This window comes from Cebus imitator, unplaced genomic scaffold (assembly GCF_001604975.1).
Source record: "Cebus imitator isolate Cc_AM_T3 unplaced genomic scaffold, Cebus_imitator-1.0 Scaffold76, whole genome shotgun sequence".
Taxonomy (NCBI): domain Eukaryota; kingdom Metazoa; phylum Chordata; class Mammalia; order Primates; family Cebidae; genus Cebus; species Cebus imitator.
The window spans coordinates 7,918,698-7,932,881 of record NW_016107391.1 but is presented as its reverse complement, the minus strand read 5'-3'; the positions used below and the strand labels follow the sequence as shown (position 1 = coordinate 7,932,881).

At 42.7% G+C, this 14,184-nt stretch overlaps 1 protein-coding gene across 4 annotated transcripts in view; it reads right to left on the bottom strand.

Moving 5' to 3' along the window:
- Nucleotides 1–14,184, bottom strand: part of CDKL3 (cyclin dependent kinase like 3) — a 112,338-nt gene that overhangs the window by 29,002 nt on the left and 69,152 nt on the right. The window contains exon 8 of one of the 4 annotated variants that reach the window (XM_037739916.1): nucleotides 4,366–4,684. The exons of the other annotated variants lie outside the window; for them this stretch is intronic. Coding sequence (XP_037595844.1) covers nucleotides 4,643–4,684 — 42 coding nt within the window. The 3' untranslated portion in view covers nucleotides 4,366–4,642. Of the gene's footprint in view, nucleotides 1–4,365; nucleotides 4,685–14,184 lie in introns of those variants that run through there. 4 annotated transcript variants of the gene reach the window in all.

Sequence of the window (14,184 nt, the reverse complement as noted above, 5' to 3'; positions counted from 1 at the left end):
TTTTTGAGACAGAATCTTGCTCTGTCACCCAGGCTGCAGTGCAATGATGTGATCTCTGCCTCCTGACTTCAAGCGATTCTTCTGCCTCAGCCTCCTGAGTAGCTGGGACTACAGGTGCCCACCACCATGCCTGGCTAAGTTTTGTATATTTAGTAAAGGCAGGGTTTCACTGTGTTAGCCAGGCTGGCCTTGAACTCCCAACATCAAGTGACCTGCCTGCCTCGGCCTCCCAAAGTGCTGGGATTACAGGCATGAGCCACCACACTTGGCCCCCGCTGCACTTCTAATGGTAAACTCATTTAGACATGGTGAAACCCAGTCTCTACTAAAAAGATAAAAAAATGGCCAGGTGTGGTGGCTTACATCTGTAATCTTAATACTTTGGGAGACTAAGTTGGGTGGATCACCTGAGTCAGGAGTTCAAGACAAGCCTAGCCAATGTGGTGAAATCCCATCTCTACTAAAAATACAAAAAATTAGCATGGTGGTGGACACCTATAGTACCAGCTACTCAGGAGGCTGAGGCAGGAGAATTGCTTGAACCCAGAAGGCAGAGGTTGCAGTGAGCTGAGATCATGCCATTGCACTCCAGCCTGGGCCACAAGAGCAAAACTCCATCTCAAAAAAAAAAAAGAGAGACAAAAAAATTAGCCAGATGTGGTGGCATGCACCTGTAGTCTCAGCTACTTGGGAAACTGAGGTAGGAGAATTGCTTGAACCTAGGAGGCAGTGGTTGCAGTGAGCCGATATCACACTATTGCACTCCAGACTGAATAACAGAGAGAGACTCCAACCCAAGAAAAAAAAAGTGAACTTGTGTTCACAGAATCTCTATCTGTGAAAATTCTTTAAGACCCTAGTTTAAAGTACATTATTCCAGAGAGGATTTGTGTTTGCTTCTGCCAGGTACCTGGTTTCATTACTTATCCAGTATCACTTTTTTTTTTTTTTTGAGACAGAGTTTCACTCTTGTTGCCCAGGATGGAGTGCAACGATGCGATCTTGGCTCACTGCAACCTTGCCTCCTGGCTTCAAGCGATTCTCCTGCCTCAGCCTCCTGAGTAGCTGGGATTACAGGCATGCACCACCACACCCAACTAATTTTGTATTTTTAGTAGAGATGGGGTTTCTCCATGTTGGTCAGGTTGGTCTCGAACTCCCAACCTCAGGTGATCCACCTGACTCAGCCTCCCAAAGTGCTGGGATTACAGGCATGAGCCACCGCGCCCGACCCCAGTACCACTTAAAAGTACATTCTAAGCCAGGCATCGTGGCTTGTGCTCATCATCCCAGCACTTTGGGAGGCTAAGGTGGGCAGATCACTAAAGCCCAGGAGTTCAAGACCCTTGGGCTCCATGGTAAAAACCCATCTCTACTAGAAATACAAAAATTAGCTGGGTGTGATGGTGTGTGCCTATAGTCCCAGCTACAGGGACCCGGGGGGGGGGGCGCTGAGGCAGGAAGATCACCTGAGTCTTGGGAAGTCAAAGCTACAGTGAGCCATAATCATGCCACTGGACTCCAGCCTGGGGAACAGAGTGAGACCCTGTCTCAGCAAACAAACAAACAAACAAACAAAAAAGCTACATTATAATCTTGGGTATTTTAGATCACACATGTGGTATGAATTCTGACACCAAACCTGCATGAAGGATGGTTATGAATTCTCAAGGAAAGTGTGTTGGGATTTTTTTTTTCCATTCCATCCAGAGACAAGGACAAGAACAGCAAATTTTCCTTCCATCTCTTTTTGAGAAGTAGTTTTTTTTCTAATTCACTCTTTACTTAGGATAACACTTTTTACGGACTCGGCTTCAGGTGCAGTCTCAACTTCCAAACTTGCTTAGGCTCTAGGTTTATCTCCTTCCACCTGAGTGACCTGTTCAAACCAATGCTCTAAATCATCAGTAACTTTTGGCCTCTGATGAGAGGTTTTATAATTGGAGTTTTTCAGGATATGCAAATATTTAATCAGATACCCACCACACATATTTCCAGAAATGAAAAAGTAGATTTGCTTTTGATCTAAGTCTGAAACTTCAGAAAATCTTCAACTACACTTTCCTAAAGGCAAAGAGAACTGTGAATGCTCTGAAAATGTAAAGAATAACTACAGCATGACACTAACTTCCATCTCAGGATTTCTTCTGGCAAGCTTGCTCAGGGACATCTATACCTCAGATTCCTACTGATCATTTTTAACATTATCCCTTAATTCTCAAGCAAGTCTCCAAACTACGAAGGTTATTTTGAATTTAAATTATTTTTTCCATACATATTAAGGTACATAATCGTATAAAGGCACTGGGGGTTGGGTGATAATGATTTGACAACTCTAACTTACAAGAACGAATAGTTTTGTTGATGACACTCATAAAATAAGAGATAACTAGCATCACAAAGCAGAATGTAAAACATAATATAAACAATAGAATAGAAGAACCTAGAAAAAAAGAAGATAACCTTGCATAGGAAGAGTCCAGGTCATGCAAGGAGGCTACATAAGCTTCAACATGAAAAAATACAATTTGGGAGGATTAGAATTTGTTAGAGTAAGTCAAGTAGGCCCGACGCCTGAATAGCTATCAGATACACGGAAGCTGAAAAAATTAAGTTAATGCCAAGTTTGAAGCCAAGGAAAACCATAATATTACCTTTAAAAACAAGAAAAGCTAAGAGAGAAAGATAATTTGGGGAGAAATTAATACAGTTTAGATAGGGAGAGTGTATTAGTCTCTTTTCTCGCTGCTGATAAAGGTACACCTGAGGCTGGGCAACTTACAAAAGAAAGAGGTTTATTGAACTTATAGTTCCACGCAGCTGGGGAGGCTTCATAATCATAGCAGAAGGCAAGGAGCACCAAGTCACGTTTTACATGGATGGCAGCAGGCAAAGAGAGAGGTTGAACAGGATAAGTCTCCCTCATAATAACCATCAGATCTCATGACGCTTACTCACTATCACAAGTACAGCATGGGGAAGGCCTGCCCCCATGGTTCAATTACTTTCCACCAGTTCCCTCCCATAACGTAGGAATTCAAGATAAGATTTGTGTGGGGACACAGACAAACCATATCATTCTGCCCCTGGCCCCTCCCAAATCTCACATCCTCACATTTCAAAACCAATGATGCCTTCCCAACAGTCCCCCAAAGTCTTAACTCATTTAAACATTAACTCAGAAGTCGACAGTCCAAAGTCTCATCTGAGACAAGGTAAGTCCCTTCTGCCTATGAGCCTGTAAAATCAAAAGCATGCTAGTTACTTCCTAGATACAATGGAGGTACAGGCACTGGATAAATACAGCCATATGAAATCATTTGAAATGGGAGACATTGGCCAAAACAAAGGGGCTATAGGCCCCATGCAAGTCCAAAATCCAGTGGGGCAGTCAAACCTTAGAGCTCCAAAATAATCTCCTTTTGACTTCATGTCTCACATCCAGGTCACACTGACTCAAGAGGTGGGTTCCCATGGTCTTGGGCAGCTCTGGCCCTGAGGCTTTGCAGGGTACAGCCTCCCTTCTGGCTGTTTTCATGGGCTGGCAGTGAGTGTCTGTAGCTTTTCCAGGCTCTCAGTGCAAGCTGTCAGTGGATCTACCATTCTGGGGTCTGGAGGATGGTGGCCCTCTTTTCACAGCTGCACTAGGTGGTGCCCCAGTAGGGACTCTGTGTGAGGACTCCGACCCCACATTTCCCTTTTGCGTTGCCCTAGCAGATGTTCTCCACAAGGGCCTACGCCTGCAGCAAACTTCTTCCTTGACATTCAGGTGTTTCCATACATCATCTGAAATCTCTGTGGAGACTCCCAAACCCCAATTCTTGACTTCTGTTTACTCGCAGGCTCAACACTATGGGGAAGCTGCCAAGGCTTGGGCTTGCTCCTCAGAAGCCACAGCCTGAGCTCTACATTGGCTGCTTTCAACCACGGCGGAGCAGCTGGGAGGCAGGGCACCCAAGTCCCTAGGCTGGACAGAGCACAGAGACCCTGGGCCTTTCCTCCTAGACCTCTGTGTCTGTGATGGGAGGGGCTGCCACAAAGGTCTCTGACATGTCCTGGAGACATTTTCCCTATTGTCTTGGGGATGAACATTTTCCTCCTCATTACTTTTGCAAATGTCTGCAGCCAGCTTGACTTTCTCCTCAGAAAATGAATTTTCTCTTCTATTGCATTGTCAGGCTGCAAGTTTTCTGAACTTTTATGCTCTGCTTCCCTTATAAAACTGGATGCCTTTAACAGCATCCAAGACACCTCTTGAATGCTTTGCTGCTTAGAAATTTCTTCAACTAGTTACCCTAAATCACCTCTCTGAAGTTCAAAGTTCCACAATCTCTAGGGCAGGGGCAAAATGCTGCCAGTCTCTTTGCTAAAACACTACAAGAGTCACCTTTGCTCCAATTCCCAACAAGTTCCTCATCTCTATCTGAGACCATCTCAGCTTGGACCTTATTGTCCATATCTCAATCAGGCTTTTGGTCAAAGCCATTCAACAAGTCTCTCGGAAGTTCCAAATTTTCCCACATTTTCCTGTCTTCTTCTGAGCCCTCCAAACTATTCCAACCTCTGCCTGTTACCCAGTTCCAAAGTTGCTTCCACACTTTTGAGTATCTTTTCAGCAATGCCCCATTCTACTGGTATCAATTCACTGTATTAGTCTGTTTTCACGTTGCTGATACAGACATACCTGAAACTGGGTGATTTACAAAAAAAAGAGGTTTATTGAACTTACAGTTCCACATGGCTAGGGAGGCTTCACAATCATGGTAGAAGGCAAGGAGCAGCAAGTCATGTCTTACATGGATGGCAGCAGGCAAAAAGAGAGAGCTTGTGCAGGAAAACTCCCCCTTACAATAACCATCAGATCTCTTGAGACTTACTATCACAAGAACAGCACAAGAAAGATCTGCCCCCATTGTTCAATTACATCCCACAAAGTCCCTCCCACAACATGTGGGAATTCAAGATGAGATTTGGGTGGGGTCACAGCCAAATCATCAGTAAGGCTGAAGAAACAGCAAAATGATAAAGTGGAAACATTTAGCAAACATGTACGGACTGCAGCTTCACATAAATGTCTGTGGAAGAACTACAAATTTTGGAGTAATAACCTCAGAGGTGGTAGCCAAGTTATAAGAGCAACACACTTCTCTCAAGAAAACAGGGAAGAGTGGAGGCCTTAAGAACTACCAGGGAGGCGGGGCACAGTGGTTCACACCTGTAATCCCAGCACTTTGGGAGGCCAAGGCAGGTGGATCACAAGGTCAGGAGTTTGAGACCAGCCTGGCCAACATAGTGAAGCCCTGTGTCTACTAAAAATACAAAAATTAGCAGGGCATGGTGGTGCACACCTGTAGTCCCAGCTACTCAGGAGGCTGAGGCAGGAGAATTGCTTGAACCCAGGAGGTAGAGGTTATGGTGAGCTGAGATCACACCACTGCATTCTAGCCTGGGCAACAGAGCAAGACTCTGTCTCAAAAAAAAAAAAAGAACTAGGGAAATACAGGTAGGAAGATAAATTATCAGTAGAACAGAAAAGCACTTAGAAGTAAGAAGAAAATGATGACATGTGACAAAAAAGATGGAGTGCTTTGAGGAGGAAAAGATGACTCATAGTGTCAAATGTGACACAAAGATCAGGAAAAATAAGGACTTTAAAAAGCCACTGAATTTGATAATTAGGTGATAATCGGTGCCCATCAAAAGCAAGTTTTTATTACTCCGGTGAAAACAGAACCCCAACTCAATTATTTAATGGATCAAATTTTAATTTGATTCTTCAAGGGGTGTTAAGCATAGGAGAGTGTTTCCTATCCTTGTGACTATATTCTGTGTCCCTTCTTCCAGATGAAAGGTAATGAGTGCCACACAGCAGCAACCTACTGAGCAACCAGTTGTATCCCTTTTCACTTATGACAACTTCACATGGTCAAAGGACTAGAGCCAGGACTCCCAATCATCACATGAATGCTACCCAACAGATTTCAAGACCTGGCCAATTGATTGCCAATTCAGCTGCCACTGCCACTGCTATTGCCATAATCTACCTGTTTGCATGAGTTTTGGTGGCCACGGAGACCCATGTAGGAGCAATGCTATTAGCAGAGGCATATTTGTTGAAAGCCAATGTAGCCCCTCCCTTGCACAGGCTCCACCCAAGGCCACGGAAGCAGCCCTTCCAATTTCGCCTTTGAAATTTTGTGTTTTCTCCTCAAAAAGTGCCCTCATTTAAAAGCATCAGCTTCCATAAAACCTGGATCTGCCTAAATTAACCAGTAACTCATCCTCTCGACACCTTACTACAGCTGTGTTTGTAACTTTACTTTTAAAACTCCGTTAATGCACCAAGATTCTGAGAAAATCCGATGTAACCCCAAAAGATAAAAGTTGGAAAGTGTTGAGCTAAACTAACTTTTCCCAGGATGGAAAAGAATTATGGTACTAATATCTCTCTTTTGACATGGCACAACTCTAACTGGGTCTCCAGAGATTAATTTTCTTCCCAACCACAATAGGCGACACATTATACAGTTTTCTTTTAAAACTGTAAATGCCCTGTTTATTCTTGTATTTAATGAAACACTTTATGCATACAGAACAGATAACTCATGCCAAATTTATGTCTAAATAAATGGTGACCAGTGCACAGATACCCTAGGAATTTCACAGGCAGTATGCAACAAGAGTAGAGGACACTTTCAGACCTAATTTATTCCCAGGGGGAATTAAGTCAGGAGAAACTCAGACACCTTGCACAACAAAACTTAAAGACCACTATTCTTCATCCTTGAAGAAGACACAGAGACCCTGTGAACTACTAAACTTCATCACTACCAACCCACTGTGTCCTGTATGTGCTAAACCTTGAGTCCTCACAATATCTCTGAGATAAGCTATTTTGTCCCCATTATCCAGCTGGGAAAACTGAGGCAGCAAAGCACCACACAAGCTTCCCAATGAAGAGCTGATAAAAGTATTTGCCTTCTAACTCAGGTAATCTGATATTAATCTGGACTCTCATAATATGTGGCTTTAAATGAAAATTGAATGTTCATTCAATAAACATTTAAAAAAAAGAACCAGCCTGGCCAGTATAATGATGCCCTGTCTCTAAGAAAAAATTAAAAATTAGCCTGGCATGGTGGTGAACACTTGTAGTCCCAGCCATTCAGGAGGTCGAGGCAAGAGGATTGCTTGAGCCCAGGAATTTGTGTCACTGCGCTTCAGCCCGAACAACAGAGCAAGACCCAGTAAAAAGAGAGAGAGAGAGAGAGAGAGAGCAAGCGAGAGAGAAAAGAAAAAATCCGCAGGAGTTTGTAGATACAGTTTCAATAAATATTCTGATACCATCACATTTTCTGTTTGAAGAGTAGAGAGAAATTAAAGAAACAAATTTTCCAAACTCAACAATCCAAGGAATCCAACAATTATTATGTAATAAGAATTATTACATAATAAATCCTGTTGTTAATTTCATCAGGCATCAGATGCTTTTAACATTATAATAATACTGTTCAATGTAATAATTAGTAGCCACAAAGAAATTACTCGGAGATGCCCAAGAGTAAATGTTGCCTGAAATGTGTATAATCTAGGTCTTGGTTTAAAATGTCCTAAGACTTTGGAGTCATTCATCTGAGGAAACCAAATTCCTAGTTTGCACTTTTGTTGCATCTCTCATCTAGGGGATTTAGAGCAAAAAGCACAGACATATTAATACCCCGTCTTCATGCATTAGTTCAACAGCAGACCAAATGGTTTGTCCTCTATTAGGGACAGGCTGACTTCAGCCCCTGAAAATGATGGACTGTGGACTCCCTCTGGCGGAGACTATGATAATCTAACTTGGAAGAGAATTTCAGAATCATCCTTACTCTCTTGAGCAAGAAGGGCATATAGACCATGTAAAGGGAGCTACTGGAAACCAACAATCAATATAAAGTACTGTCATCCAGAAAATAAAATTAATATTAACATGATACAGAGAGCATATTCTACCCTACCGGTAAAATTATCTCATATTTCATTCTTCTTTTTTATTTTTCCCCAAGTGACTTACGATGTGGGGTGCTTAATAAATCCATTCATTCATCACATGCAAATGTTATCGAGTGTCAATATATGCTAGGCATTGTTCTAAGCATGGAGAATATAGAAGCGAACAAGACATTAAAACCTTGCCTTCGAGGAGTCATTTTAGTGGAGGGACACAATTGATAACAAAGATTCACAAGTAACATGTGGCCAGGCATGGTGGCTTATGCCTCTAATCCCAGCACTTTGGGAGGCTGACGTGGGTGGATCGCCTGACCTCAGGAGTTCGAGTCCAGCCTGGCCAAAGTAGTGAAACACTGTCTCCACTAAAAATGCAAAAATTAGCTAGGCATGGTGGCAGACGCCTGTAATCTCAGCTACTTGGGAAGCTGAGGTAGGAGAATTGCTTCAACCCAGGAGGCAGAGGTTGCAGTGAGCTGAGATCAAGCCACTGCACCCCAGCCTGGATGACAGAGCAAGACTCTGTCTCAAAAAAAAAAAAAAAAAGTAACATGTATAGCTTGCCAGATAGGGAAATGCTATCTGATACAAACAAACAAAAAACAGAAAAGAGAAATAGAAATGGGTAGAGTTATGATTTTAAGCAGGGTGGTAGAGAAGGCTTTGTACATGAATAAAGAGCATTAAAGAGTTTGCCTTGAACTGGAAGGAGGTGAAGAAAGAAATCATGCAGATACCAGAGGAAAGAGATTTCTAGGCAAAGGAAACAGCAATAACAAAGTTTCTGAGGCAAAAGCATAACCATGTGCTGTAGGAACTGCAAAGGGTCCAGTGGGCCTGGAACATAATGAGCAATAGGGAGGAAAATAACAAATGGTATCAAAGAAGGAGCAGAGGCATACTGGGTAGGGCCATGGAAGTTATTGTAATGTCTGTGGCTTTTACTCTGAGTGAAGTTGGAAGCCATAAGGGTTTTGGGCAGAGCAATGACATCATCTAATTTAAGGGTTTAAAAAAAATTTTTTTTTGTAGAGGTGGGGTCTCACCATATTGCCCAGGCTGATCTGAAACTCCTGGCCTCAGCGGATCTTCTCACCTCAGCCTCCCAAAGTGTTGGGATTATAGGCATGAACCACTGCACGCGGTCTGACTTAAGTTTTATTAAGAACACCCAGGCGAGCCGAGCATGGTGGCTCATGCCTATAGTCCCAGCACTTTGGGAGGCTGAGGTGGGTGGGTCACGAGGTCAGGAGTTCAAGACCAGCCTGGCCAAGATGGTGAAACCCCATCTTTACTTAAAATAAAAAAAATTAGCCAGGTGCAGTGGCGGGTGCCTGTAATTCCAGCTACTCGGGAAGCTGAGGCAGGAGAATGGCTTGAACCCGGAGGCAGGGGCTGGAGTGACCTGACATTACCCGACTGCCCTAGCCTGGGCGACAGAGTGAGACTCTATCTAAAAAAAAAAAGAACATGCAGGCGAGGCTGAGGCAGGATAATTGCTTGAACCTGGGAGGTGGAGGTTGCAGTGAGCCAAGATCATGCCATTGCACTCCAGCCTGAGCAACAAGAGCAAAACTCCATCTTAAGAAAGAAAAAAAAAAAAGAACACCTTGGTAAAAAACTGAAGGTTGAACAAAGGTGAGGGCAGGAGATCAGTTAGGAGACTTCTACAAAATCCAGACAACAGATGTTGTGAATAGCAGTGAAGTGGTATAAGATGGTCAGATCCTGGAAATATTTTGAAGATACAGCTGAAAGGATATAGGGTATAAGAAAAAGAGAGGAGTCACTGGACGCTGTGGCTCACACCTGTAATCCCAGCTTTTAGGGAGGCAGAGGCGGGAGGATAGCTTGATCCCAGGAGTTCGAGACCTGCCTGGGCAATATAGCGAGACCAAGAAAAAAAAAAAAAAAAAAAAAAAAAGAAAAGAAAAGAAAAAGAGAGGAGTCTTTTTCTCTTGAGGGGATTTTTCTCTTGAGCAATTTGAAGAATGGAGTTGCCCTTAACTAAAGTGCAGAAAACACTCAAGAAAGCATATGAAAGTGGGAAAGAGATCAAGACCTTAATTTTAGACATGTTAAGTTTGAGATACCTATTACATATTTTAATATAGCTGTTGAATGGGCAATTGGAAATCTGAGTTTGGAGTTTATGGGTGAAGTCCAGGCTGGAAAGAGAGATTTGAGAATCATCAGCATATAAATGGAATTCAGGGTCATGAGTCTGGATAAAATTACCCAGGAGGGGCTGGGCATGGTGGCTCATGCCTGTAATCCCAGCACTTTCGGAGGCCAAGGCAGGCGGATCATGAGGTGAAGAGTTCAAGACCAGCCTGACCAACATGGTGAAATTCCATCTCTACTAAAAATACAAAAATTAGCTAAGCATGATGGCATGCGCCTGTAATCCCACCTACTCAGGAGGCTGAGGCAGGAGAATCGCTTGAACCCAGGAGGAAGAGGTTGCAGTGAGCTGAGATCACACCACTACACTCCAGCCTGGGCAACAGAGGGAGACTCTGTCTCAAAAAAAAAAAAAAAAAAATTACCCAGGGAGTGTAAACAAAAAAGGGAAGAGGTCTAAGAAGTGACCCCAAGTGTGTGAACTACAAAAACATCATATCTCTTGCTTTCCCAATGTTTACATGGTTCGTCAAACTATTATTAAGTGAAACTAACCAGGCTGGGCACAGTGGCTCACACCTGTAATCCCAGCACTTTGGGAGGCTGAGGCAGGCAGATCACATGAGGTAAGGAGTTCAAGACCAGCCTGGCCAACATTGTGAAACCTAGTCTCTACTAAAAATAGAAAAATTAGCTGGGTGTGGTGGTGCACACCTGTAATCTCAGCTACTTGGGAGGCTGAGACAGGAGAATCGCTTGAACTAGGAAGGCAGAGGTTGCAGTGAGCCAAGATTTTGCCATTGCACTCCAGCCTGGGTGACAGAGTAAGACTTCGTCTCAAAAAGAAAGGAAGGAAGGAAGGAAGGAAGGAAGGAAGGAAGGAAGGAAGGAAGGAAGGAAGGAAGGAAAGAAAGAAAGAAACTATCCAGATAAAATAACAAAATCACAGTGATTATTATATATCGTTTTCCCTGATTACTGTAAATCAACTTTTGGGATTCTTTCTAGGTCTCCAGGTTTCAAAATTAAGATAAACAAATTTGTTATTTTTTTGCCTTACATTTTTATGAAGGATGCTAGGATTGTCTGCCTTTTGAGAAATTTTTCAAATAATAATTCAAAACTAATCAATAACACCTAATAATTTTTTAGCCATCCTAGAGTGAATGACAATATATAGGACCAGTTTGAGTAGAACATAGCTTGAAGAGCTCTTTCGCTAGTCTTTTCCTTTCTCCTCTTTAGTTTGGTTTTTATCCCACCCATCATAAGTGCGTTCTTCTGGTTATCTTACTGTGGGATGACTTTTTCAGAAAAGAAGAAAAATCATCATAATCATCTGCCTCTACACAGTCATCAGTTATCAGCTTTCCCTAACCCTGCAGGAGGAGCAGGTGGGCAGCTGGGAGGTTAGTGAGACAGTAGGATATTTGTTTCTATACTTTTGCCTTTTATTAAAATCAAAGAATGCTTTCTTGCAGTCTTTTATCATCTTATAATTTATGGCTCCCATATCACTCAAGAGTTCTCAATTGCTTCCCTATGCAATACTGCTAATTGTTTTTGGTAACCTGGCCCAATTTCCAGTTAGAGCCCTTTAATTTACACTTTCTGAATGTAGCCACCTTTTTTTTTTTTTCCCGGAGACTGAGTTTCGTTCTTGTCATCCAGGCTGGAGTGCAATGGCGCGATCTTGGCTCACTGCAACATCCGCCTCCCAGGTTCAGGCAATTCTCCTGCTTCAGCCTCCCGAATAGCTGGGATTACAGGCACTCACCACCACGTCTGGCAATGTGTGTGTGTGTGTGTGTGTGTGTGTGTGTGTGTGTGTGTGCGCGCGCGCGCGCGCACCTCCCAGTTTCAAGCGATTCTCCTGCCTCAGCCTCCCGAGTTTGGGAGGCTGACGTGGGTGGATCAGCTGAAGTCAGGAGTTTGAGACCAGCCTGGCCAACATAGCGAAACCCTGTCTCTACTAAAAAATATAAAAAATTAGCCAGTGTGGTGGTGTATGTCTGTAATCCCAGCTACTCAGAAGACTGAGGCAGAAGAATTGCCCAAACTTGGGAGGCAGAGGTTGCAGTGAGTTGAGATCGCACCACTACACTCTAGCCTAGGTAACACAGCAAGACTCTGTCTCAAAAAATTAAAAGCTATCACTTTCATAACCTTGAATTTGAGGAAAATGTTGACTGTGCAACAGTTTACCAAACATGTGGTCTTGGTAGGCACTGAAACTACACTGTAAACTATTTTTACCCTGGAGATCAGTCTCCTCAGGGAGAATGGATGAAATGTCTACAAGCTTGGAATACAAATAATAAACACAGAAATCAAGACTATATCTTTTTTCAAAAAGAAAGATATCCTAATGTCATCATGTTCTAGCCTAATGGGTAATTTCCTTTTTTTTTTCCTTCTTTCTTTTGTTTTCGTCTTCTTCTCCTTCTTTTTTTTAAGATACAGGGTCTCACTATGTTGCCTTGTGGGACCTCGAACTCCTGGGCTCAAACAGGCCTCTTATCTCACATTTTTCATTTGTTGTTGCTGTTCTTCTTCCCTCTCTCTCTCCCTCCCTTCCTTCATTCTCCTCCTTCCCCTCCTTTTTTAAGAGTTAGGGTCTTGCTACATTGCCCAGGCCAGCCTCAAACTCCTGGGCACCAGTGTTCCTTGCACCTCAGCCTCCCAAGTAGCTCAGGGACTACAGGTGCACACCACCACACCTGACCTTTTTATTTTGATGTAAGCAACTCATTACTTCAACCATCTGCTTTAAAAAAGTGCTTTGTAAAAAAGGTTTACAAGATAGAATCATATGTGGAAAATAAAACAGACCAGAAATAAAACTCAATCACACTTGCCAGACCAATACCTTTTGACAAATATTATTAGCCAATAAAATATCCATTGTACCAATGCTTTCATTGCTGAAGTTTCATTATATTATTGGCAAAAAAGTTCACATGTCACTAGCAATTATGTAATAATTGATCATTACAATAATTAAAATAAGTAGCAAAATAGTATGTGCAGGCTCCTATTTATAGAATAAGGGGACAACTTTCTGTCCCCATATCCACACCCTTAGGTATGGTCTTCAACTAAAATATCAGACAATACAATCAAGGGCAAGTCACATAAAAAGAGCTATAACCTTTGGGGAAATTACTTTAAAAGTACTTCAAAATTTTTAAGATAAATGTCAGTATGTTAGTCAATAGATCTCCATTATTTATAACGGTGACTAAATCTCCTTTAAGAACTCTTTTTTTGTTGTTTGTTTTTTGAGATGGAGTTTTCTCTTGTGGCACAGGCTGGAGTGCAGTGGTGTGATCCCGGCTCACTGCAACCTCTGCCTCTCAGGTTCAAGCAATTCTCCTGTCTCAGCCTTCTGAGTAGCTGGGATTACAGCTGCCCGCCATAACACCTGGCAAATTTTTTTATTTTTAGTAGAGACAGGGTTTCACCACGTTGGCAAGGCTGGTCTTGAACTCCTGACCTCAGGTGATCCGCCCACCTCGGCCTCCCAAAGTGCTGGGATTACAGGAGTGAGCCATTGTGCCTAGCCTAATGGTTTTCTTGTTCTACAACATTTCTTTTCTGCAAAGTGGACTGTGGAGTTCTTAACAAGCTCTAGGCCGTGACTAAAGAGATAGCCCTAAATGTCACAGTGAGAATACATCTAATTGGGTCTAATAACCCTCTTATCCAATATTACAAGTAGCCTTGTTAAAATGCCTTCTTACATAGTTTCAGATTGTTTTTTCTATGTTTAATTTCTTCAAATTTTCTTAATAAGTATGTACTATATAATCCCAGCACTTTGGGAGGCAAAGGCGGGTGACTCATGAGGTCAAGAGATCTAGACCATCCTAGTCAACATGGTGAAACCCCTTCTCTACTAAAAATACAAAAAAATTAGCTGGGCATGGTGGCGCATGCCTGTAGTCCCAGCTACTCAGGAGGCGGAGGCAGGAGAATTGCTTGAACCCAGGAGGCAGAGGCTGCAGTAAGCAGAGATCACACCATTGCACTCCAGCCTGGGTAACAAAAGTGAAACTCTGTCTCAGA